Source organism: Suricata suricatta, chromosome 5, assembly GCF_006229205.1.
Source record: "Suricata suricatta isolate VVHF042 chromosome 5, meerkat_22Aug2017_6uvM2_HiC, whole genome shotgun sequence".
NCBI classification, from domain to species: domain Eukaryota; kingdom Metazoa; phylum Chordata; class Mammalia; order Carnivora; family Herpestidae; genus Suricata; species Suricata suricatta.
The window spans coordinates 115,420,606-115,447,622 of record NC_043704.1 but is presented as its reverse complement, the minus strand read 5'-3'; the positions used below and the strand labels follow the sequence as shown (position 1 = coordinate 115,447,622).

Here is a 27,017-nt window from a genome sequence, read left to right as displayed (position 1 = left end):
AAATGCTCAATCAGTGTTGAAAGGTTAAAAAGTCAGTAACTTGGGGCGCCTGAATGGCTCAATTGGTTAAGCGTCCAACTCTTGATTTCAGCTCAGGCCATGATCTCATGGTTCATGAACTGGGGCCCTGTACTGGGCTCTGTGCTGACAGCATGGAGCCTGCTTGGGAGTCTCTGTTTCTCTCTCTTTCTCCCTCTCTGTCCTTTCTCTGCTCGTTCTCTCTCTCAAAATAAAAAAAAATAAACATTTTTTAAAAAGCCAATAATTAACTATATAACTTAATATAGACATAATCATTGACAGAAACTGCCATTGTAACTGCCTACTTTTTCAATTTAATTTGTACCCAACCATTATCACTTCTGAAGATTTCATTATCTTTGAAGAAATGTATTCAACTACTAAAAAAAAATCACCATTATAAATTTATATTCAAATCACTACTTAGCCTAAAATCCTTTAAAAAAAGTGTTAACAAGTATGTCTTTTTAAATTCAAGAAAATTGAAAAAAATTGTACAAAAATTGACACTATAGGGGCACCCGGGTGGCTCAGTTGGTTACGCATCTGACTTTGGCTCAGTTCACAATCTCTTACTTCGAGGGTTCGAGCCCCGCATCAGGCTCTGTGTTGATAGCTCAGAACCTAGAGCCTGCTTCAGATTCTGTCTCCCTCCCTTTTTCTCTCTCTCTCTCTGCCCCTCTCCTGCTCATGCTCTATCTCCCTCTCTCTCTCACTCAAAAATAAATAAATGTTAAAAAAAGATTTTAATTGACACTATAATGTCAATGGTTTCATTAACTTTTCTGGAGACATTACTGCTCATTGTTCATTTATGGAATAATAATGAGTTAACAAAATATGAAGTAGAAAAGCCACAACCTAATATGCTTCCACTCTGCAATAAATTCCTTATTCTTGTTACAAGCATAAATTCTTCTGTATTTTTTTTTCACATTAGAGTACCTCAGGACCTGAAGTTTCCAAAGATGATAATTTAATGACCTAATATCCAAGGTAGTAAACAATAAGAACAAACTAACGCTCCTGAATTCAGCAATAATAGCCAAGAGTGCAGATACCCTGCTATGACGTCTGAATGGAGGAGTAAGGAGACTATTGCGCATGCCTCTCCCAGCCAGACTCGCTCTCAAAGAGCGTGGTAATACGCCAAGACAGTAATCAGGCAACATTTAATAACTTTTTATATAGGAGTTATTTGGTCAAAAATAAAACACATGATTGCTCATTTCTATAAAAATAAAAACCCTGTGAAGCTTTAAAATTTATTTTAGTGGGGTACCTAGGTGGCTCAGTTAAGCAGCCAACCCTTGGTTTTGGCTCAGGTCACAATCTCAAAGTTTGTGTGTTCGAGCCCCATGCTGAGCTCGGAGCTGACACTGCAGAGCCTGCTTGGGATTCTTGTCTCCCTCTCTGCCCCTCCCCCGCTTGTGCTCTGTCTCTCTCAAAATAAATAACTGTACAAAAATTTACTTTAGCAAGAATAGTGTGCGTTTATACTTGTGGCAGAGGTGCTAACTGACCCCCATATACATTCTCAAGCCTTTATTTTAATAATGAAATCCCCCTGTGTTAACTGGGCATCCGGTCAACCTACTAAAGACTACTCTGAAGCTAGATGTGGGCACATGTCTAAGTCTGTCTAGCGGAATGTCAGTGGAACTGGTGTGCTTCTCTAATCTCCTTTCAAAGGAAGTTGCCTTCCTCTGTTCCTTCCCTCTCTTTCCCCTTCACGGTGAACTATACAAGTAAAAACTACTTGACATACACAACCCTCACGATATAGAACACTTCTGAATCTTAACCAAAACACATGTAAGTTAAAATGTTACTAATGTGCAACTATGATTAATAATTATGCCCAACCAATTTTTTTAATGAAAAAATAAGGTTGGGATCAGAGAGGTAGACTACTTCTTTTCATTTTATATTGGAGGATTACATTTTATGATTTGTTTTTATTTCAGTTACAGAAAATATCATCTCAAAATGTGTCTATACATACACCTTTCCATACATAGCTTTTTCTTTTTTCCAGAATCAATAGGCAAGCTTATGTGAATACTATTAATAACATAATCATAAAGGAACTCAGAGCTTACAATTTGAAATCTTCTAGTTGGGTTTCTAGTTTCAGCTCTGCCACGTGCTAGCTGAGTAACCTTAGACAAGTACCTTAAATTCTTTATGCTTTAGTTTCTTTTTGTATAAAATGGGGGAGGAGGATGGTACCTATCTCATCAAATTATTGAATAAAAAGTTAAGAACAACACATGGCATGTGATACGCACTCAATAAAATTAAAAATTAACATTATTATTACTAGATGAAAGGGACTGTAATAATGGGAGAGGCAGGAGGAAAACTCACTTTTAAGTTTATACCAATCTAGAGTTTATAATAATTTTATTTTTATATACTCATGTGTTAAGACAAATTTTAAATCACAATCAATGTGTTCTGACTAAAACCTCAAACTAACTTCTCCCTACCTGTTGATTTAAAAAGCTGAATTAATCTGACTGTCCTAAATAATATTTATAAAAATAGACCTATTTTTTCTTTTTCTTATAAACAAGTACAACTTAGTTCCTCAGGATGACCACTTTAGATTTCTGACCACTAAGATAATCCTATCTTACTTTCCCAAAGACTACTAGTTGTTGATGTATATATGTCATATGTCATATATTATATATCATAATAAACATTTGGAAAGAAGACCAATGTCATAGGTAATTAAGCCATGAGAGGCAAGACAAATAAATCAAACCTCCTGAGACAGCAACTGCCCTGTAAGTTGCAGCAGACTCCCAGCACATTGTTTGGAGATGGAAAAAAAGGGCTTATTATGTCAGAGAATCACATGTTTGGGAGACTTGGGCCAACTGATTCAGAAATTTTGTAGGTAGCATACATCTTCAGAGGTATAAATGCACATTTGGAAAGTGAATGTCTTCTGTCTTTAGAAACCTGGTAAAGACTATAGTATCTACACCATCTGTCAGAACTATTAGCAGAATCCAGTAGCTTGAAAGGGAATTGTAACAACTTCAACTTCTATGATTTAGTAGTTCATAAGCAAGCATTACCTTTATAACACAAAATTGTTATTTTCAGTTTATGTATTTATTTTGAAAGAGACAGACACAGCCCACCTGGGGGAGGGGCAGAGAGAGGGAGAGAGAGAGAATCCCAAGCAGGCTTCACAATGGCAGCACAGAGCCCGATGCAAGGCTCAAACTTATGAACCATGAGATCATGACCTGAGCTGAAACCAAGAGATGACATAACCAACTGAGCCACCCAGATGCTCCCCCAAAATAATTATTTTAAAGTAAAATGTAAAGGCAAAAATTATGTTCACATAATTGAAGTGAGAAATTAACTCTGAATAAAAATTTAAGGTTGCTAAAACTTTCCCATATCCTTTTAGTGGCATTGTTATTTCCATGTTTAAGTATTTTAGAATAGTTCTTTGAATGGATTTAAGACTTTCAAACTGCAAGAAAGTTTTTCTACTTAAAATTACTTTGGCCACAACAACCCAAATAATCAGATTTTTTAAAAATGCACAACAGCCATAAAAATAATTCTCGGAGGAATCTGGTCCATTTAAATACGAAGAATAAAATTTTCCATAGTTAACTGTGGTAAATAGTCCTGGGTCCTGGAAAAACCGTAAGGTCCCACCTTATGTGGTCATGTTGAGTTCTCTAACAGACATGTCAGCATTCTATCTCCAACAGGTCATTCAAACTTTTACAAGTGTTTGCCCTTCTGTGTTCCCTGTTTCTGTGGCACCATCGACCACACCGTCTCCCAAGCTGAAAATCTCTCATCCAGCCTTACCTCCTCCCTTTCTACAGCCTCTCTCATCAAATATTTCACCAAATCCTATTGATTCCATCTACTTAATCTATTTAGCATTCAAATCTTCTCCACCCTTTCTAGAAGACACTGGACTAGATTAATTAAAAATCCACATTACCCGTCTCCTCACTTCTGATAAGGACTGACTGAAAGCTCTCCTAAAAATCATTCTGTGCTAGTCCTCAGGCTGAATCAGTAGTTCTCAACTAGGTCTAAAGCAGGACTTTGCAAATATTTGCTATCTAATCTTTTACAGAAAATAATTTTGGCTTTGAGGGCAATATGGTCTCCATCACAAGGACTCGATTCTGCCATGGAAACAATGACCACAGCTGTGTTCCAATAAAATCATTTATAAAAACAAGCAGTGAGGGGACTGGCCCCTGGTTTCCCAGCCCGTGGCCTACAGAGTAAAGTCTAAAAGGATCAGCATCACAATAACAACTTTCCATTAAGAAACCTGTCCCGAAACCAAACTGAATTATTTTATCTGTCCATGTTTTTTCTCAACATGTGTCATCTACTTAGCACATCTTCTCCCAATTGGGTCCAAACCATTCTCCCTCTCACCTCTTCTAAAAACTCCTGCTTGATTGGCCTAAATTAAAGAGACTGCTTCCTTCCTTTTAACTCCCACAGATCTTTTCCTCTCTCATTTCATGAAACATTTTATTTCCTCCTCTTCACACTGGGACTGCCTGTCTTATACCAGACTGCCTGCTCTTCCTTCACATGCCAGATCCACATCGTTATTCATCTATGTGTTCCACTAGTCTTGTATTTGGAAGACAGTCCATAAATATTTGTTGAACAAATGAATGAATAGATAAATGACTGAGTCATCCCAAGTCTTAACAAGAAGCAAAAGCTACTGGGTAGCCAGAAAACCAAGCAACAGAAGTGTTCCCTAATTTTATTTATTTGTTCCTCCCGAATCCAACACTTTCTTCATCATCACGACATACACTTTAGCCAAAGTTATAAGCATTCACGCTACTAGCAGCTAATGTCTGTTGACACTGAAGCATACAAGGAGCAAAACTCCTGATACTTCTGTCTTTAACCATGTCCTCATCTTAAATATACACCTATATTTTCATAGATAATACTGTAAACCAATGCTATGAAATCACTCCTTTTCTCTCCTCCTCCCCCCCAAAAAAGCTAAAATGTCAGCCAGGGCTCAGTTGGTACAGCTTATGACTCCTGTCTCATGATCAGGTCATGAGTTCGAACCCCACATTGGGTATGAACCCTACTTAAAAAGAATACATAAATAAGTAAACAAACAAACAAATAAATAGCTTTTTAAATGGCAACTCTGTTGAACTTGCAAAATAAATTACAATAAAATCATAGTATAAAATGATAAATACATTTACTATGGGAATTTTGAAGGAAAGGGTAGGAATTAGCTCTTCTTAAAAAGCAGGTACTATTTTAAAAAACTAAATAATTCTGGGTGGATTTTCCTCCAAATGGTATCTACTTTCAACTCCTGTATAGGATTCCTACTGAGGCTGGGAAGAGGTAGGAGTTAATCTAGACACTGCTTAGCTAGAGCGTCATTTTCTCCAGACTGCTTCCTGAGAGCGGCTGCGCTGGAGAAACACCTAACAGAGAGGGCAGCCCAGGCAGGAACGCTGGCAAGACATCAGAATAGCTCGAGCTGCCACCACTGCCTGTGCAGCCCGGAGTTACCATCGCTCGCTGTGTTTGGGTCAGTCTCCTTACTGGTAAAACTGGTAGCTAAAAGAAGATTAAGTAAATGAAAATTTTCCCTCTCCTTTTAAATAATGGTTAAGTTTATCTCTGCAACATTAGAACTTCCAAATCTGACATATTTAATACACAGCAAATAGTCACTAAATTAATGAGTGGGGAAAAGCTGCTAAAAATCACCAACATTTATTATGCACCTACAACATGCCGGATACAACATATACAGAGCTATGGATAGAAAAATGTCCCCAGGGGACATTTCTATCCTACTCAGCCCTTGACCCCCCAACTCTAGTTCCAACCACACATGCAGCACTGTATTTTGCACATAACAGATACATGTTTACTCAAAGAACAAACTTCAAGGAGCAGACAGTCTGGTTTGGGAAAAATTGTATATGTACATGATATGTTATATATTCTTTCACAAACTCAGGCAAATTAATGTGTACAAGATTACACATCAATCAGTAGATAGATAATATATACATACATATAAACATCCAATGCTTCTTTTGTATACAATTTATTTCTTCCTCATTCCAACACACCCATATATACTCAGTAAAAATTAACAAGAACATGTGGACAATTGGAAAAACAAAAGTCACTCACTTCTTACATAACTTCTAAACATATTTCAGCCTCTTCTGGGTAAGCCAGAGGACAGTGTAATGCATTTATGTGACAACTAATGATTTTAATCTTTCCTTCAAAAAGGGAAAAAAGAAAAAGCAATACTCAAACTAAAAACTCTGATGTATTTTGGCTTTCCTTCATACTAATATAATGAAATGTTGTCCATTGCTAATGACTAGGTTCTTTGTGTCTGCACACGTAAATTGTCATCACTGCCAGGAAGGAGGAATCCATCAAATAAATCTGCCACAGTCGGTTAAAATTATAGCCATCATACTTGAAAAGCTTTGCTTTCAGAAAATTTTTATTCTGTCGTCTGTGTAAACTATGTAAGACAAAATAAAATGCAGGTGTTTTATACATACTGGGTATGTAAAGAGCTATAAAAAGTATAAAATATTTATTTCATAGAATAAAATAAGATAGGATCTGGTCATCTGCAGAATTAATACACATAAATCATACTTATGACAATAACAATAAAACATAAAAATAATTTTATAAACAAGTAGCAAAATGATCCAATAAAACATAATCTTTGACAATTTTCTAAAAGTAAATGATTCTAAAAAGATTATGTCAACATGCAAGTTTTTCTGTAAACATATTATTTCTTCCACATTAGGTCTGTTCAGTTTTGTTTGCAGAATTAGCATAATATGAGAATTCTTGGAGCATGGGATCTGTGTTTCTCTCTGTTTTGCAGTGTTAAATTTAATGCCTAGGGCATAGTTTGTACTCAATAAAAACTATTTCTATACTAAATACAAAGTGAAAAATCTGCCCACTTATTTTACTTTTTCATCAAAATAATTTTTGATTAGGAGCCAAAGAAACAAACAGCTTACATCTGAAAGATCAGTATCATCATTTTCATGGCCTCTGACATTCAAAATTCATTTTTTTAATAATTGCAATCTTTGAGATTTAGAAAGTTGGGATGCTTTTTGGCCCTTCCAAATCACTGTAGTTTCTCCAAATGAAGGAAGAAAATCTCTTTAAAAGCAGATTCAGAGCATCCACCATATGTCTCCTCTTGTAAGATCCGTTTCTTGCTCTTTTGATGCAAGTTTCCGTTACCCAATATTTATGGATACCTTGCTATTTACCCAGACAGTATTTAAATCTGGTGCAGCCCTCAGCTTCACTATCTGGAAGTAAGGACAATTACAATTCAACATGCCAGGCACATGGAAGCCGGCAATATACAAGTGGCAAGGCATCTCTGGTAACAGAGACCAGTTTGTGACTAAGATTATTCCTGGGTTTTCAGCCAGTGTTCTTTTATTTTTAAAATTTTTTAACATTTATTTATTTTTGAGAGCCAGAGAGAGACAGATCATGAGCAGGGGAGGGGCAGAGAGAGAGAGGGACACACAGAACCGGAAGCAGGCTCCAGGCTCGGAGCTGTCCGCACAGAACCTGACGGGGGCTCAGACCCACAAACTGTGAGATCATGACCTGGGCCAAAGTCAGATGCTTAACGGACTAAGCCGCCCAAGTGCCCCACAGCCAGTGTTCTTTATCCTGGTCAATTTCCCAAGCCAGAGGCGCCTGGACAACTACCATAACAATGGCTTTATTTTATATTCATTTTAATTCTATATCAGCGTGTGTACTGTACATAAACTACTATTCTAGTGTTTTCAGTTAATCTTCCTTACTGCTATCTCCAGTTAGTAAGAGCTTATAAACTGCAAAGCCAATTCCTTTATCTTACCTCAAAGTCACATAGTTAATCATCTTTAAATAAATACTTTAATGAACCAAGCAGCTTCTATATATCAAAGTCCTTGGGTAAGACTCATATTAGGAGTCTTTCAAAATGTAGCCCCTCTCAATTCAGATTAATGGCATTATATTCAACATCATCAAAAAAACAGAAATTTCTGCTTAGTCCAAATTCAAACACAAATAACTACATCACCTTTATCTCTAACAACTTTTCTTCTAAAGAATTTTCTTAAGTCTATACAGAAAAGAATAAAACAAATAACTAAAACTTTATTAGACGCTGACACCCCAAAAAGTCTTCCATCACATGCTTCTTCTGGGGACTGGACTCTGGCTGGTTTATATTTTACTATACCAAGTATAGAGCAAGCTTGTGGGGATATTCAATTCATATCAATTACAATAAAATGTTTTGTTACTTATTGGCCTAATATTATTTTAAAAAATACTGCTTACTATATAATAATAATTAGGCTTGACCACCTGTCTTCAATGTGACTGAAGTAAAATAAATACATAATTTACAAGATAATTCTAAAAGTAATGCAATGTACCTTGTAATAAAACTCAAAGTACTCAGTTACTTGGATTAAGGTGAATTATAAAATCTTTATGGAATAGTTTTTCTCCATAAGGGAATCTGCAGCTACCAAGTTTCAATGTTTGTCCTCAAAATCTTTATGAGCCTATTCCAAAAGAACCCATTGCACTCCATCCATTAGAAGTCATCAAATTCAGGAGCACCCTGGGTGGCTCAGTCGGTTGGGTGTCTGACTTCAGCTCACTCAAGTCATGATCTCATAGCTTGTGAGTTCAAGCCCCACATCAGGCTCTGGGCTGACAGCTCAGAGACTGGAGCCTGCTTCCAATTCTGTGCCTCCCTCTCCATCTGCCCCTCTCCTGTTCACTCTCTCTCTCAAAGATAAATAAACACTAAAAAAACTTTTTAAGTCATCAAATTCATTATTATTACTGGAATTATTTATTATAATTATATTAAATAAAGTCATCTAATCAAGGAGAGATGGTCGGCTTTATAAATCATCTAAGTTATATTAACACACACACACACACTACAACATAAAATAACTTGAAAAAAAAGTTTGTGGTACTTTCTCATATGGATACTTTCAGTTTTCATTTTAAGAACCCAAACCTCTGCCAAATATTTATTTTTATCGAAATATGATAAATCTTACTCTACAGAGTACATTTATAAATATCTACTCTCTAATTTTAAATGATCATCCAAAAGTCAGTTTAGAATACTTCCCGTGGAAGCAGTGTTATAAAATTGTTCCCAGGTTAATTCACAAAAGCCTGTCTAAATGAACACAAGAGATTATTTGAAGGTATTAGAAATGTTCTAATATTGAGAAGTGATGATAACTGCACAACTCTAAAATAACTAAAAATTATTGCATTTTATACTTAAAATGAGTATATGCAATGGTATATAATTTATACCTTAAGAAAGCTTTTTTTGAAAACACCTATCCAAATTATCCAAACCATTAAGTATATAAATGATTGTATTTTTTTCATACAGTGGTGACCTATGTTTCCATAAAATAAATCATTACAGTTGAGCTGTCCTAAGAAAACCACTTAAGGGGTGCCTGAGTGGCTCAATTGGTTAACCATGTGACTCTTGATTTTGGCTCAGGTCAGGGTCCCAGGATTATGGGATGGAGCCCTATATCAGGCTAGGTGCTGAATGTGAAGCCTGCTTAAGATTCTCTCCCACTCTAATAAATATATATATATATATATTAAAATAAAGAAAACCTCATAAGATACAGGAATTTGATTTATAAAAAAATTAATAATTCTGCTTTTCTGAATTCTACCCTTGACCAGAGGTAAATTTAAGTAGGAGATTAGCAATTTTGTTACAGAATGGGTATTCTAGTTCAAGTAATTTATAAATAGCCTTATCCATTTCCCTGAGACCTTAGATTATGCATAATATTCAACTAGATTTATCACTCTGTACATGACACTATTATAAAGGGTGTTGTTTAAACAAGTAAATAAATAAGAGGGGACAGAAAGCTCTAATGTGGCAGCAACTGCCCATCCCTCTTTACCTCAGTTACGTCAGTTTACCTCAGTCATGATCCCTAGGCTTTTCCAGCAGAACAGACACAGCAGGTAAAGATAGAGAACATGCTAAGAATTCTTCTCAGGCAGTGGCTTGGCTGAGTTGGGCATGGATACTTTCAGTTACCTGGCTGTTTTCACAGAGGAAACTGTCAGAAATTTTGTCTGTTTGGTTCACTGATATATTCCAAACACTAACAGTGCCTGACACATACGAGCCTTTCACTTAAAATTTTACAGTCGTTCCTTTGTCATGCTGGGTCTTAAAATATCATCAAAATAAATGAATGCAAATGCAGGCAGCTTTCAGATATCTCGAAGTATCCCTTTCCTTAAGAAAAACAAACCAGTTTTTTCCAAGGCTAAGTCCTGGATTGGGGGTTGGGGGAGGTGGAATGGGACAGGAAGGTAAGGGTAGGAGAAAAGAGCTTCTTCCAAGAACACAAAAGGATGCTTAAGAATCTAAAACCATGACTGGCTCATATGTGGTACTTTTACAAGGAGAATTTGCCTCAAAATGAATATCAAAATATACATGTGGCAAGTTCAAGCTGACCAAACTGGCCATTTGAAATCCACCATTTTTAAATTTTTTTTAATTTTTAAATGTTTATTCATTTTTAAGAGACAGAGAGAACACAAATAGGGGAGGGGCAGAGAGAGAAGACACAAATCTGAAGCAGGCTGCAGGCTCTGAGCTGTCAGCACAGAGCACGACACGGGGCTCAAGCTTGCAGACCGAGAGATCATGACCTGAACCGAAGTCGGACACTTAACTGACTGAGCCACCCAGGTGCCCTCCACCCTATTTTTAAACCAAAACATACTCAATATTTAATCTAAACAGTTATTGTGAGCTTTGTACTCTTTTTCCAAAGGTAAAATATACATAATAATAGATTCTGTATAAAAACTCCCTGTACACAAGCTATTCTACATCTCATATTGTAAGAACAGGTTAGCCACAGGCAGAACTTTTTTTTTTCCTACAAGATATTAAGGAAATTCTAAAGAAGCAAGTATAGAGACCCTCTCAAAACTTCTAAGGGTTGATGGCAGTGGAACTTCATTTCATAGAACATATGACTATTTTCATTTCAAAATTTATGCCTTTCCTATATACATACTTGTATGAAATGCATTACTCTTACTTTTATCTGCCATAAGTAATGGCTTGGGACTTACAAATTGAGGAAGAGATACGCTTGTTAGAGGATAAAATGCATGGGGTTTGAAATAAGCAATTGCCAAAAAATAAAAAGGTGAAAAAAAATGAAAGAAGGTAGCAAACACTATTGACTCATGACAATTTGCCATTATAAAAACATGTAAAAAGAAGGTAAAGGAAGACAGTGGACATTCCAAATTAAGTAGAAAGAAAGTAAAATAACATGCAAAAAGATATTCCTATGTTGAAAAGGCTTTTCTTCCTAGAAAATAGGTTTTCTCATTTATCACTTATAACTTTTCACGATCTGTTTCCTCCTGGTCAGCCAGGACCCACTGAGTTACTCTCTTCAATAGAAAACCTCAACATGATCTTTCTTCCATATCAAGTCAGGATTAAAACACGGATTTCACAAAACTGCTAGCTCATATTGTATTTTCTCATTGCTGCTCATGGTAACTCATTAGATTTGATCCATTATATAATGATGTTAGATGGTGGTTTTATAATTATGAGTAAAATCTACTTTTTAAACTAATTATTCCTTGTAAATAAAATAATTTAATACATAACCTGCAAATACGAACTTCAACTCTTTTTAGTAATAATTTAATGTAGACTTAAAAATCTACAAGTTCTTTCTCTTACCATTCAGTAAATAAAACAACCAAATCTTCTTGACTGGCATAATGCTCCATGACTTCTTTCATTAATCTCACTTTTTGGCCCCCTCCAATACTGTTAATTCCAGTACCACCTCTCCACTCTTCTCCTTGACCGAGGACCTGTGAATGAAATCAACAATTCATCACTGAGCAAAACTCAGGTTACAGCCGTATCACAGAAGTCATCAGCAAGTTTTACAGTATTACACAGTACCCACCCTACAAACATTTCACTACATCACTAAATCATACTGCTCCAGAGGAGAGCACTTGATGCCTAGCTTAGGGCATGATTCTTCAATGTTATCCACCCCCTAAAATGGCATTCCCAATTTTACCATTTCAAAAGTAGAATCTAATCCAAGGAGGGAGGTCAAGGGGGTGAGGAGCACAGAAAATATTTCTCATATCTTATTTCTACTTGTTCGAACTAAAATGGACAAGAAAATACAGAAACTTTCCATAACATTTTTCAATCTGGCAGGAAATCTGCATGATGGACAGCAAAAGCCAAGTCAAGAAGGGTTTTTGACAGGGCCCTTAAGTGATTTTCATATTGAATCAAATCAACTGTTCAAGGAAACACAGAGGGCATCAGGTCAGATGTCACCTTCTTTCTAAATTTTAAACTTACTTTACCCACAAAAGCTTAATAACAATTCATCAATGCAACGAATTGCCTAAGTGCAATTCACCGAAGCTAAACTTGTAGCCTTTCTCCTTGCCGTCCACCTCAGCCTCAGCAGTGGTCTCACAGCAGAAGTTCACGGTGACACACACAGCTGTGAGTGAGCAGCAAGCCTATGCCCCCTCTGCCACACACACACCTGGGATTTTAATTTCATCACAACAAAGCCTGATGTTCCCAAGATAATGATCTTACTAAGAGATTTGTGAAATTAGGGGAGAGTGAAATTAAACACAAGAGAAGGGGTAAAATACATTTAGAAAATATTTTTTCTTTTCTATATCAAAATAGGCAATAAACAAAATAGACTTTACTTTTTAATTTATTTGTTATTTTATTTATTTTCACCATGATAAGTGTACTCTTTTATCTCTATTCCCTATTTTCCCCAACCCCCGCCCACTTACCCGCTGGTAACTACAAGTTTGTTCTCTAAAGAGTCTATTTCTTGGTTTGTCTTTCTCTCTTTTTTAATTTTTCCTTTGCTTATTTGTTTTGTTTCTTAAATTCTACATATAAGATCATATGGTATTTGTCTTTCTCTGACTGACTTATTTCTCTTAGCATTACATTCTTTAGCTCTATCTATATTGTTGCAAATGGCAAGATTTCATTCTTTTTTATGGATGAATAGTATTCCATTATATATAACTACCACATGTTCTTTATCCTTTCTGTCAATGGACACTGGGCTATTTCCACAGTTTGGCTACTGTAAATAATGCTGCTATAAACATAGAAGTGCATGGATCTCCTCGCATTGGTGTTTTTGTATTTGCAAAACTCAGTAGTGCAATTACTGGGTTATAAGGTGGTTCTATTTTTAATGTTTTGAGGAATCTCCATACTGCTTTTCACAGTCGCTACACAAATTTGCGTTCCAAGTTTACATCACAGTTTACCATGTAAGAGGATTCCTTTTTCTCCACATCATCCCCAACACTTAATGATTCTTGTGTTTTTGATTTTAGCCAGGTGTGAGGTGGTATCTCATTGTGGTTTCGATTTGTAACACTTTGATGATTAGTGATCTTGAGTATCTTTAAATGTGTCTCTTGGTCACATGTCTTCTTTGTATGTCTTCTTTGGAGAAGTGTCTATTCATGATTTCTGCCCATTTTTTAATTACATTATCTGTTTTGGGGGTATTGAGCTGTATTAGTTCTCTATATATTTTGGATACTAACCCTTTATCAGATATATCATTTGCAAATATATTCTCCTATTCAGTAGATTGCCTTTTAGTTTTCTTGCTTGTTAGGAAAAAAAACATTATTAGCTCCAATATCACTAAACATTGAACCAATATAGTCCTGGCTGGCAAAGCCCATGGAACTCCCAGCCTCAGATTTCTAGTCATCACTTCATCACTGCACCACCTCTAATGCAGGTTGAGGATAAATGCTAAAAAGGAAACTCAAAACTGATATATATCTGGATTCATATTGGGGCTGGTCTAGGAGAATTATTGGTCAAATAGAACTATTAGTTTTACTCTAAAAACTGGCCTCCTGTGGCCCATGATTTGTTACTCTTCCATTCCAAAACCCTGTGGACTTCTCCAATGCTGCACTAACACCAGGCCCGGTCACATCCGAGGGCCTCTCTGTGCAGTGCAATATGCTAAGCTCTACTCTCTATTTTCTTTCTACTCTATCAGTATGTCAAACTTAGTGTGCATCAGAATCATGCAGAGGGGCTGTTAAAACACAGACTGCAGCCTTTGTGATTCAGGAGATCTGAAGCTGGGCCTAAGAATCCCCTTTCTAACAATTCCCCAGACGATGCTGATGCTGGTGGTCTGGGGTCCACACTTTGAGAACTACTACATTTCAAAATGGGACAACAGCAAGAATCACTCAAATGGGCTGGGGCCCGAGATTTAATATTTCATAGCTATCCATCCTGGGGCCGGTTTTCCTCACCCACAAACAAAGTAATACCTAACATACGTGGTTTCAAAGACATATAAATTTTCAAACAGTGCCTCACACACAAGGAACATGCTACACCCTCCCCAGCACAAACTCTAATGGTCCTCCCTCTTAGGATTTCAGCATTATTCAGCATTATTTTATCCTGATTTCTCTGTTATTTCCATAATGCCTCCTTATCAGTACATACTACTATATTTCTCCTCTATCCCTAACAAACGTCTAACATAGTTCTCATTTATCCTGCATTAAGTATCTGGTTGTTAAAACTAGATCTCTTTTCCAGCAGAGTTTAGCCTCTTTAATAGCTGTTTTATATCAACATCCATACCTTGTCTCCTAGGGGTTATGTAAGCGAATATGACCGTCTTTCTATATTACATACTAGAACAGCTCAATTTTCCCTAGGCAAAAGAGTCTTTCCTTCTTCTTTTTTTAAGTTGTTTTTTGTTTCTTCAGTTGGTTTTTTTGTTTGTGTGTGTTTTGTTTTTGGTTTTTATTATATAAATGTCTTCAGTTTGTTGGTTTGTTTGCTTTCCTACCTGGGATACCTCCCCATCTACCTCTTATTTGTGGAAAAGACCTGGCTGACAGATCCTCATTTCTATAAAAAAATAAATAAGTAAGTAAAATAGGCAGGTCTTTCACAGCTCAGTTTACTAGTTCTACCAAATTGCCCAGGTTTCTTCTGATCATTTATCAATGAGATATTCTCCTGGAGATCAGTCTTCTACTTTTATAATGTTCTCAAATTCCTCTAAAACAACCAACAAAAAAAGCAACTCTCAGTAATGAAACAAAAAAGGGATCCCCTTCATAGCCATATTTCCACTTCTCTGTAAACAAACACACTATGATAGACATAACCATGACAGAAAAAAATTTTTCCCAGTAATGAAAAAAATTAATGCCAAATCTGTTATGCTGTGCTTGTACATGACCCCTCAAAAAAAACATAAATATATATTAACATATTTTTCTGTTGTTTTATAGAACATCTTGATATAAAGCATTAGCAAAAATGAAGAAATCATTGTCTAAGTGGCAGAGTATTAATAAGGACAGAATTTATCCTTAAAACAATCAATTATATATACAAACTCAGTAATTATGTAACCAAACTTCAACTTCCTTATGTGGAACACAGATTGTGGTGGTAGGACTATTGGTATTTTTACGAAAAATGTACTTCAGTCATATATTCTAACATGTCCATGAATTAAAAGATATACTGTACCTTCACAGTATAATTGAAGTATTTGGCTGACTGCATAAATCGATGGAATCCATCACTTTCTTTTGTTGCTACAGTTATGACTAATAATTTATCTGTAAAGACAGAAGGGACTAACATAAGATGGTTTACCAAGAGGTTAAATGCTCCCACTTTACAACCCACTACAGTGATAAGAGTAATCATTAAACCTACTTGCCTACTTCCTTTTCATTTCTGTGATGAAAAGTCTTAGTAGCCACAAAAACATATATATCACCTTCAGTGCTTTGTTGTTTATTTAACAAGTAAAGGAACCAAAATCAGTGCTGCCCTAGTAAATACACAGCTTTTAGTCACCATTCTATAACGGACAATTATTTTCAATCCAACACAAAACCACTCGATAGTAGGAGGCAGATTTAAGGAATCATTCAAAACATCCATAAAAGCTAATTAAGGAGAATGTTTACCAGGAAAAGGCATGTAGAACAATGTATAAAAAACAAAGTACATTAGTAAATATCAAAAGTGCTGGGACATTTCTTTTAACTGGAGGACACAGGAGGATCCATGGACTGAGAAAGCATAAGTCAACATCTTTATATCATTCTATGCACTGAGCTGTACCGTTTGACTGTTACTTGCCTGTTTCCAATAACATAAAATTCACAAGGTGTTAACTGTCTGCCAACCAATAGACAATTATTGGAAATAGCATTAATCCATTACAGAATTTAATTAGAAACAATTTCATATAAAACAAAGTAATTTTCTACCAGATTTTTAAAATAATTAAAACAAAATATAAATAGGTACAATACACATGAACAAATAATAAATGCAAACATTCACTAGTCAACTAAAGATAGGAAAACGTTTCCATAAAGATAAATATCAATGTTCTTAGACTTTTTTTCTGGAAAAAGGCATTTCTCACATAATTTTCACCACTGTGAGAAAGAACTATTCAAGAAAAAATAAGTTATTTTCATAAAGTTGTCTGGCCCTAAGTAAATATATTTTAAGAATACTTATTCAATTAACTGTTCTTTTTTTTTTTTAAGAACCACATTGTCTTCTTTTAGAGACAGCAAGCATGTGTGCCCACAAACACACACACACACACACACACACACACACACACACTTGCACATGCACCACCAGGTGAGGAGCAGAGGAGGGGGTCACAGAGGAGGGGGACGGAGAATCTGAAGTGGGCTCCATGATGACAACAGGGAGCCTGATGCGGGGCTTGAATTCACAAATTATGACCTGACCCATAATCAAGAGTCAAATACCTAACTGAACCACCCTGGTACCCAATTAACTATTATTTTTTTTAAGAAACAAAATTTAATTTGTAAAGTTTCAACAGGGGTTAACTAATTAAGAAAATTTCACATGTTATCATTCACAAGAAATTTTAATATGGAGACTACCAGATTTTATAAGAGTAAAAGAGTGTACTGAAAGTCTCCTCTCTGTAATAAAATTCCTCTATTTAAAGATAGCTTTCTTTCCTTAACTTTTATACGTAAATCATAAGAATTATCTATGTGTTTAGATTTTGGTTTGGTGGATTTTTACACTTACCATTTTCAGTATAAAATTAACAGCAAGGATTTTATCATCCATAATAGGAAAAGTAATGTTGGCCAGACCACTGAGTAGACACAAATGTTACCTAATGCAATGACTCAGAAGGCAAAGTTAAAAATGGGTAGTCTATGTCTGGCAATCTTATGCCAAATAAGGACTCCTGTTGTTTCATTATTGTTGCTAATTACAAAAATATATATATATAGTGAATTAGTAACTTTGTTTTAAAAAAAGTATGATTAATAGCATTACATATGTTTCTGTTTCCTCTTATTTGCTATTCAGGATAATTACTGTAATAAGAAATAAATCTTATTTAGCATATTATATACATTATAATTATATATAATTATGAATATAAAATTATATTTTACATAATATGACATTTTCTTGTCAAATGTCCAATTTTCTTGTTAAAAAATATTATGTATAATATAATATAACATTTTCTTGTCAAAAACTTTAACCTAAATTTGATATAAACTTAGATTTCAAAATTGACCTATAGAATCAGTGGCAAAGGGGAAAAAGAATAGATGGGAAACTGATAGAGTATAGTAACAGAATTAAGAAATAATTCAACCACATATAAACTATAAACTTTAGCTGGGTCCTAAAAAAAAAAACAACTGCAGAAGGGTATTTCTGAAAAAATTAGGAAAACCTGAACATAATTAGATATTTGTTGACATTAGAAATTACTGTTAATTTTTTTTCACGTTAATGACATTGATTTTTTTTAGAGTCCTTATAATTTAGAGACACATTCTTAAGTATTTACCCAATGAAATTATATATGGTATTTATAATTTGTTTTAAAATTATCTGAGGTTGATGGGAGGCAAATGGGACCTCTATGGCCACTGTCTGACCCTATTATAAAATAGATTAATACAGTCTGCATGAGCAAGAAACCTGTAACACATCTATAGAGTGTGGCAGATTAGACAACCATTTATCAATGAAAATCACATCATGGCAAAAAAAAAAAAACCCCAAAAACTTCTGTCATCATCCCTACAATCCCCCAAAATGCCTTTCATTATAGTAAAATTTAATAAATACTGAAGTGGCTAAATATACAACTCTCTATAAAAATTCAAGTGAATATCAGAAATTCTCCAAAAATCAAGTTGTCACTTTATTTAGAAAGGCCAAAACAGGCTATATTCTCTCTTATTAATACAGTTCTGGGGTTGGGAGAATGCATTGTTAAAGAGCCATCTTTTTTTTTCTCCAAATAGTTTTTTATAAAAAGCAGAATTTATCAATTTGTAGTGCTGACCCAATTTTTATTTTCAAAAACAAAGCATGAGTTTAAAATTGAAAGTGTTTTATTAATATATCCTGTCTCCAAATGCTAAAGCAGTAGATAAAACTCATCCGAAATTCATCACCTTAATGACAGACAGACAGACATCCCATTACTAACTGAGCACCAGCCCAGCTGCTTTTGTTCCCAACCAATGCTGAAGGATAAATCTCCTGTCTTTCCAAGAAACTTTCCCTACACAAAGTCAAGCCAGTCCTTAATTTTAAATTGGCAGATAAAAAAAAAAATAATTCTATAATGGGACCTATGAGTATACTGTTCTCACTCTTCAACTAACTCATTTTATGACCAGATGTGTCTTTCATCTATAAGGATCAGTGACTCTCACTGACCTACTGAAGGAACGTATGTGTCTTCTTAGTAATAGCATAGTGCAGAGGCCAGCAAACTTTCACTGTAAAAGGTCAAATTGAAAATATTTTAGGCTTTGTGGACCACATATAATCTTTGTTATAATTCTTTTTTTCTTTTGTCTTTTTTTAAATACTTTTTGAATGTTTTCTATATGCATATATGTATGTGTTTTCTGGCTGCCTTTACAAAAACAATGGGTTAGATTTAGCCTGAGAGTCATAGTTTGTCACTGTGGCTGGCCATATGAATCTGAAGACAAATACCTGGGTTATAATCCCAACTCTACCATTTATTTGTTAGAAATTGGTGTCTCATCTGTAGCTCATCTATAATATGTGTGTAATAATATCTCCTGCCTAACAGGTTTGCTGTGATAATTAAATTAGTTAATATATATATTAACTATATATATATAATATATATAAATTAAGAAATAAAACAACAAAATTGTTCAATAAGACCTAGGAACAGCATGTTTTTAGTAATTGAGAATCCTGAGTTCCAGCCCTAGACTGGTCACCACCTAGATGAGCTGCAAGATCCTGGACAACTCTTGTTTTCTCTTGAGGTCTCAGTTCCCTCTTCTGTAAGGGAATGGGACTTTGTTAGACTATTCATGAGATCACAGTTTACGTTAAAATAAATGACTTTCAGTGGAGGAGCAGAGTGTGATTGATTGCTTTATGTACCAATATTTCTCTGGAGTCTGTGTTTGGAGTCTTTTCTATATTTCTTTAGCTTGGCCTCTGAACCCTGAATCTAATACCTAGCCCTTTATCAGACATACAACCAATTAGGCCCATAATGTCTTTTTCAGATGAAGACCTTTTGCCTATAGCTAGAAGCATATTAGGTCTGGCGTCCTCAAGGCCATCCATCCCCAGAATCAACCATTCATTAGGAGGACTCCTAGCATTCAGCATATAAGTCATACTTGTGGCTGTGACTTTTTACAGTAAAAGGATATTAAGCAAAATCAGCAAAGGAAAAAGGCACATGGGCCAATCCAGGGAATCCAGACATAGCTTCTGACAGTCCTTTCCCAGCAGAGTCACACAGGATTTGCTTAATTCCCATAGCAACTAGCTGTGACAACACATGTGAAATGTTATTTATTAAAAATCATTAGGGACTCACTGCCCAAGGTTTTTAGTGGGGACTGGTCCTACAGGCAAGTGCTATATCAAAATTCCAAACTTCTAGAAAGAAAGCAGGTGTTCATCATAAGTACAGTCTAGGCACAGTGAACCATTCTTACTGGGAATGGTAGGAATCTCCCCAAATCCAGTTTTCCAGATGACAACCAAGGACCAACCCTGCAAGCAGGTCTTTCTAAGGATGGAAGTTTCAGGCTTGCTATGTTATCTTGTTTCTACACATGTAATAAAACTCAAAGTTTGCTTCTAGCCTCTTGACTTCTCTCTAGCAAGTAAGTCCACATGGAATGTTGGAAAGAAATGGACTTTGAGGAATAACTGGCTTTACTAGTAACTTGTTGGGTGACTTCAGTGAAGTTGTTTAACTTTATTTATTAATGTTTATTTATTTCTGAGAGAGAGAGAGAGAGCGAGCAAGTTGGGGAGGGACAGAGAGAGAGGGGGACAGAGGATCCCAAGCTAATAGCACAGAGCCTGATGCAGGGCTTGAACTCAATGAACTGTGAGGTCATGACCTGAACCAAAGTGAGACATTTAACCAACTGAGCTACCCAGACACCCAAATTATTTAACTTACTTTACTTGTGAGTTGGAGATAATAAAGCTAACAATGTAGGGATTTTGTTGAAAAAAATTACTTATATACACATCTACATGAAGCTACATGAAGATTATCTCTGAATCTGTTCATTCAACAAATGTTTAAGAACCTGCTACAGGGGTGCCTGGGTAGCTCAGTCGGTTAAGCGTCAGGCTTTGGCTCAGGTCATGATCTCCTGGTTCATGAGTTCAAGCCCCGCATTGGGCTCTGTGCTGACAGCTAGCTCAGAGCCTGGAGGCTGCTTCAGATTCTGTATCTCCCTCTCTCTCTGACCCTCCCCTGCTCACGCTATCTCTCTCTGTCTCTCAAAAATAGATAAAAAAACATAAAAAGAAAAATTAAAAAAAAAAAAAGCTACTACATGCTAAACACTGACACCCTGGAGTGTAGTGTTAAGAAAAAGACATCCTGTTAGACATTTATTGTCTAGTTGGGAGGGAGAGATTTTAATCTCAAATAATAATCATGAGTGTTTTCAAAATTTTTTTAAATGTTTATTTTCGAGAGACAGAGAGACAGCGCAAGCGGGAGAGGGCCGCTGATGCGGGGCTCGAACCCACGAACCGTGAGATCTGACCTGAGCCGAAATCGGAGGCTTAACCGACTGAGTCACCCAGGTGCCCCTTGTTTTTTCCTTAAGTACTGTGTCACCCAAACACTATGACAATTAAACCAAAGCCATGGTATGTAGGTATAAAGGAAAACGAATTTTATTTTGAGGAACTGTTTTTAAAAAATTCAAAACAAAGATTCTTCAAGAACAATTAATGGCAAAATGTCTACAAAGAAAAAAACTAAATAGGATGTGTCAAAGAGACATCAAAGGATTCCATGGGGTTTTTGTAGGAAATGGGGGAGAAAAGAGAATACTTACCAAAAAAACCCAAAAACACAAAACAACAACAAAAAAAACTCACCTCCAACCACTAATAGCATTCAGAGGGATGTCTGAGCTTCCACAGCCCACTCTGGACAATGCACAGATATACAGAAAATCAGGAGATATGCCATAAGGTGGTGGGAGAAAAGCCAGTATGTTGGGTGACTAACCACTCTAGTCTTAGTCTATCCAGGACTAAGGGAGTTCCCAGAACACAGGGATTTCAGGTCTGAAACCTGGAAAAGTCCTGAGCCAAACTGCACAATTTGGTCACACTAACAGCATGTGCAGTAGGAATAGAGAAGGTTGAGTATTGCCAGTTATGTATAAAAATGACCCAGGAGTCAAAGATGGCAAATGGTCCAGGAGTCAAAGAGGAGGAGAAAATTAAGTTAAAGATAAACTCTTCTAGGGGTTCCTGGGTGGCTTAGTCAGGTAAGCAGCCGACTTCAGCTTAGGTCATGATCTCATAGTTTGTGTGTTCAAGCCCCACATCGGGCTCTGTGCTGACAGCTCAGAGCCTGAAGCCTGCTTCAGATTCTGTGTCTCCTTCTCTCTCTGCCCTCCCCCTGCTCATGCTCTGTCTCTCTATCTCCCAAAAATAAATAAACACCAAAAAAAATTTAACAAAATTAAAAAAATAAAAGGATAAACTCTTCTAGAACAAGAAGGTCAAGCAACACAAGATGTCAAGTGAAGTGAGACCAGGTTAAGACTTCCAGAAGCCTCATGGCACCCAAAAGGACAAGCCACTGTACTCAGTGCAGCCCATGAATAGAAAATTATGAGATGTTTGGCATGCTACATTGAGGAAATTTTTGAAAACATAGAGTTTGACCAGCATGAGTAAAGGTCTGGCAATTATTTCATATGTTGAATAGTTGAGGGATTGAGAATTTTTCTACCTGAAAAAAAGATTCAACACCTCCATACCTTATCACATTTGAGGAGAAAAAGCGATTTCCCCTATTTTATCTGAAAGAAGATAATTGGCTGGGGAAGAATTAATGGAGAGAAGGAAGATTTTATATCAATATTGTCTTAGTCCATTCAGGCTGCTGTAACCAAATAACATGGACCTGGTATGCTATAAACAACAGAAACTTATTTCTCACAGTTCCAGAGGCTGAAAATCCAAGACAACCCGACCAGGATGGCCACACTGTGGTGAGGGCCCTCCTCCTGGTTCACAGCCAGCAGCGTCTCCTGTGTCCTCTCGTGGTAAGAGGAGCTGGGGTCTTCTTAGACCCTCTCTTATTAGAGCACTGACCATGCTTGTGAGGTCTCGACTCTCATAACTTAACTCCCAAAGGCCCCACCTTCTAATACCATCACCTTTGGGGGCTAAGTCTTCCACATAGGAATATGGGGGCGTGAGTGGGACACAAACATTCAGACCATAGCAAATACAACGTATGATTAAAAGCATCCAGAATGAATGGACTGTCCTGGAAAAGCAGTGTTTCCTATCTTTAAAAACATTAATACAAAGAGCATAAGTCCATTTGCCAGGATATATGCCTTAGAGGACACACTTGATCCACTCAGAATATGAAATTTATACCTTGGATATAATTTTAATGTCAAAGGGAAAAGGTACTACCCCCTTCACAGACAGAGCAGATTTTAATCTGTAGAATCCTGAGGGTTCAAAGGTTACAGCAACCTCCAAAATAGAAAGATGTACCAGTAATTAAAACCTCCTTCGAGGAGGACAGGATAACCCATCTGCTAGCCAAATGCTTTAACAGGAACTATAAATTGCCTGCCAGGAATCTGGTCCCAAGGTTATGTAGTTTGTTCAAACAAATTTGATTTATTCCATATCTTACATAGGCACTAAAAATATTTCCCAGGCTTATAAGCGAAGGGAATCAATAGTAAAGTTAACAACCAGAACAAAATAGCAGAGGCTGAGATAATATATTCCTGCTAACAGACCTACAAATAAAGAAGAGTTACCCTAGGGCAGAGACCAACTCAAGATGGACACAGAGCAAGCCCTGTGCTAAGGGAGAGTTGTAAGGATGAAATTCCTGAACCAAAATGTCTTTACTCCTCCAAAATGGAAAAAGGATCTTTATGAAGTCTGCCTAACCTAAAAGAATAAAAATAAATGAATCTGGGATCCAAAATTAAAAGCAAGCCTGATAAAGTGTGGAGTGCCTGAAATGGAAAGTCATAACTTTCATTCATCATCTTCAAGTAAAAACATTTGCTTCTTCTACTCCACATTGCCATGAATACATTATAAATACATTTTTTTAAAGAGGGTATTTTCCATTGTATCCATCTTGCACAAAATGAGTACATTTCAGCCGAGTAGCAACCCATCCTCACACTGTCTGGAAAGTTCTGTGACATGATTTTTTTGCAGCTCAGATTCCTCCCCCAACAACACACTAGTTCTCCACATTGTTCAACAAATTGAACTTGCTGTGTCAGAGGTGACTAAAAAATTGAATCAGTATATTTTATACTTGGGGAACATAAAATTAAGTGTAGATGATTTGATTTCTACAACTATGGATACCTTCTTCTATGGAAAGAGACTCCGAATTTTTTAAAAAAGGAGTCTTTTTATATTAAATTTATTATTTAATTTTTGTTGTAAACTGTCATAAACTTTCATCCTTACATAAGATAAATCTCCTATTTTTTGGAAAGCACGTCCCAGAAAATTTAAGAAACATTCTAACATTCACTATGTCAAGTTAGAGTTTTCAAACATAAACACATGACTGATTTTTCCCTCCCCAGACACTCAAGTTAGTAATTTAACTTTTTGGACTAGGTGATAAAGTAAGAAGTGATATGCCCTCCCAGACCTTTCTCCCACACTTCCAGGGAACTTTCCCTCAAGGGGTATCAATAATGTTATTCTCATGGATGCTTCAAAAGATGTCAATGTATATGTTAGCAAATGCCTTATATCCTATACTTTAATTTTGCGTACTTTAATTTTTTTATTATTCAATCTATTTAAAATTAAAAACAAAAAAAGTTAAAAAATAAGAAAGTTCACCCATTTCTCCTACCCCTCCATCCCTGATGTCTGGCAACCACCAATTTGTCTGTAACTATGAGCTTGGTTTATATATATTTAGTACATTGCCTTTTCATTTTGTTGATGATTTCCTTTGCCGTAAAGAACATGTTTGTAGGGGCGCCTGGGTGGCTCAGTCGGTTAAACCCCCAACGTCGGCTCAGGTCAGATCTCACATTTGTGGGTTCGAGCCCCACATCGGGCTCTGTGCTGACAGCTAGCTCAGAGCCTGGAGCCTGCTTCCAGTTCTGTGTCTCCTTCTCTCTCTGCCCCTCCCCCTCTCATGCTCTGTCTCTCTCTGTATCAAAAATAAAATAAAACATTAAAAAAATAAAAAAAAAAACATGTTTGTAGTAAAACATGTTTATTGCTTTTGATGCTTTTCTTTTTGCTTTTATTTTATTTTTGCTTTTGATGCTTTTACTTTTGGTGTCAGATTCAAAAACATAGTTGCCAAAACCTATGTCAGGAGCTTACCACCTATGTTTTCCTCTAGGAGTTCCACAGTTCAGGTCTTATTTTCAAGTCTTTTCATCCATTTTTGAGTCAACTTTAGTAACACAGTATAAGTCGGTGGTCCAGTTTCATTCTTTTGCATGTGGATGCCCAGTTTTCCCACAACAATTGATTGAAGAGACCATTCTTTCCTCCCTGTATATTCTGGGCTCCTTTATGACAAATTAATTTACCATACGTATATGGGTTTATTTCTGTGCTCTCTATTCTGTTCCACTGATCTATGCAGCTGTGTTTATGCCAAGATCATACTATTTTTTTATTTTTTAACATTTATTTATTATTGAGAGACAGAGCATGAGCATGGGAGGGACAGAGAGAGGGGAAGACACAGAATCCGAAAGGCTTCAGGTGCTGAGCTGTCAGCACAGAGCCTCATGTGGGGCTCGAACCCACGAGTGGTGAGATCATGATCTGAGCCAAAGTCAGACACTCAACCAACTGAGCCACCCAGGAACCCCAAGATCATACTATTTTAATTACTACAGCTTTATAATACAGTTTGAAATCATAGAGCATAATACCTCTACGCCTTCTTTCTCAGGTTTGCTTTGACTATTCAGGGTCTTTTATGGTTCCATACAAATTCTATGATTGTTTGTTCTATTTCTGTGAAAAATGCCACTGTAATTTTGAGAGGGATTGCACTGAATCCTAGATTGCTTTGGGTAGTATGAACATTTTAACAATATTAATTCTTCCACTCCATGAGCACAGAATATGCTTTCCATTTATCTGTCTTAATTTTCATTAATGTCTTGCCATTTTCAATATATAGATCTTTTACTCCCTTAAATTTACTCCTAGGTATTTTATTATTTTTGATGCAACTTTAAGTGGGATTTTCTTAATTTCTCTTTCAGACAGCTCACTAGTGTATAGAAACACAAAAGAATCCATATAGAACTGTTAGTTCTAACAGTTTTTTTTCATGGTCTCTTGCTTTTCTATATATATCATGTCATTGGCAAATATTGACAGTTTTACTCCTTCCTTTTTCCAATTTGAATGCTACAATGGACATGGGGGTGCATATATACCTTTTTGAATTACTGTTTTTGTTTCTCTTGCTAGGAATACCAATACTATATTGAACAAAACCGGCAAGAGAAGGCATCCTTGTCTTACTCCAGATCTTAGAGCAATAGCTTTCAGCTTTTTATACTGACTATGATGTTAGCTGTGGGCTTATCATATATAGCCTTTACTACGTTGAGGCATGCTCCCTCTAGACCCACACTGTTGTGTGCTTTTATAATATGGATAAAATGGATATTGAATTTTGTCAAATCTTTTTTTCTGCATCTATCGAGATGATATATGACTATTGCCCTACATTTTATAAGTGTGGTATATAACATTGATTTGTGGATGCTGAACATTCCTTCATCCCTGGAATAAATCCCACTTGATCATGGTATATGATACTTTTAACGTATTCCTGAATTAGATTTGCTAATATTCCATTAATGATTTTTGCATCTATGATCACAGGGATATTGGCCTGAAATTTTCTTTTCTTGTGGTATCCTTCTCTGGTTTTGCTATAACGGTAATGGCTGGGCCCTGTACAATAAGTTAGAAAGAGTTCTCTCCTTTTCTTCGGGAAAGTGTGAGAAGGATTGACATTAATTCTTCTTTGAGTGTTTGGTACAACTTACCAGTGAAGCCTAGTCCTGGACCTGGTTTTTAATTCCTGATTCAATCTCCTTACTAGTAATCAGTCTGTTCAGATTTTCTATTTCTTCATAACCTAGTGACAGTAGCC

General features: G+C 36.1%; 1 protein-coding gene across 2 annotated transcripts in view; it reads right to left on the bottom strand.

Annotated features, from left to right (window-relative positions):
* Positions 1–27,017, bottom strand: part of PLOD2 (procollagen-lysine,2-oxoglutarate 5-dioxygenase 2) — a 101,382-nt gene that overhangs the window by 44,560 nt on the left and 29,805 nt on the right. For both annotated transcript variants that reach the window (XM_029940812.1, XM_029940813.1), the window contains exons 2-3: positions 15,785–15,876; positions 11,909–12,045 (exon numbers count right to left, since the gene is read on the bottom strand). In XM_029940812.1, the coding sequence (XP_029796672.1) occupies positions 11,909–12,045; positions 15,785–15,876 (229 nt within the window). The remainder of the gene's footprint in view (positions 1–11,908; positions 12,046–15,784; positions 15,877–27,017) is intronic.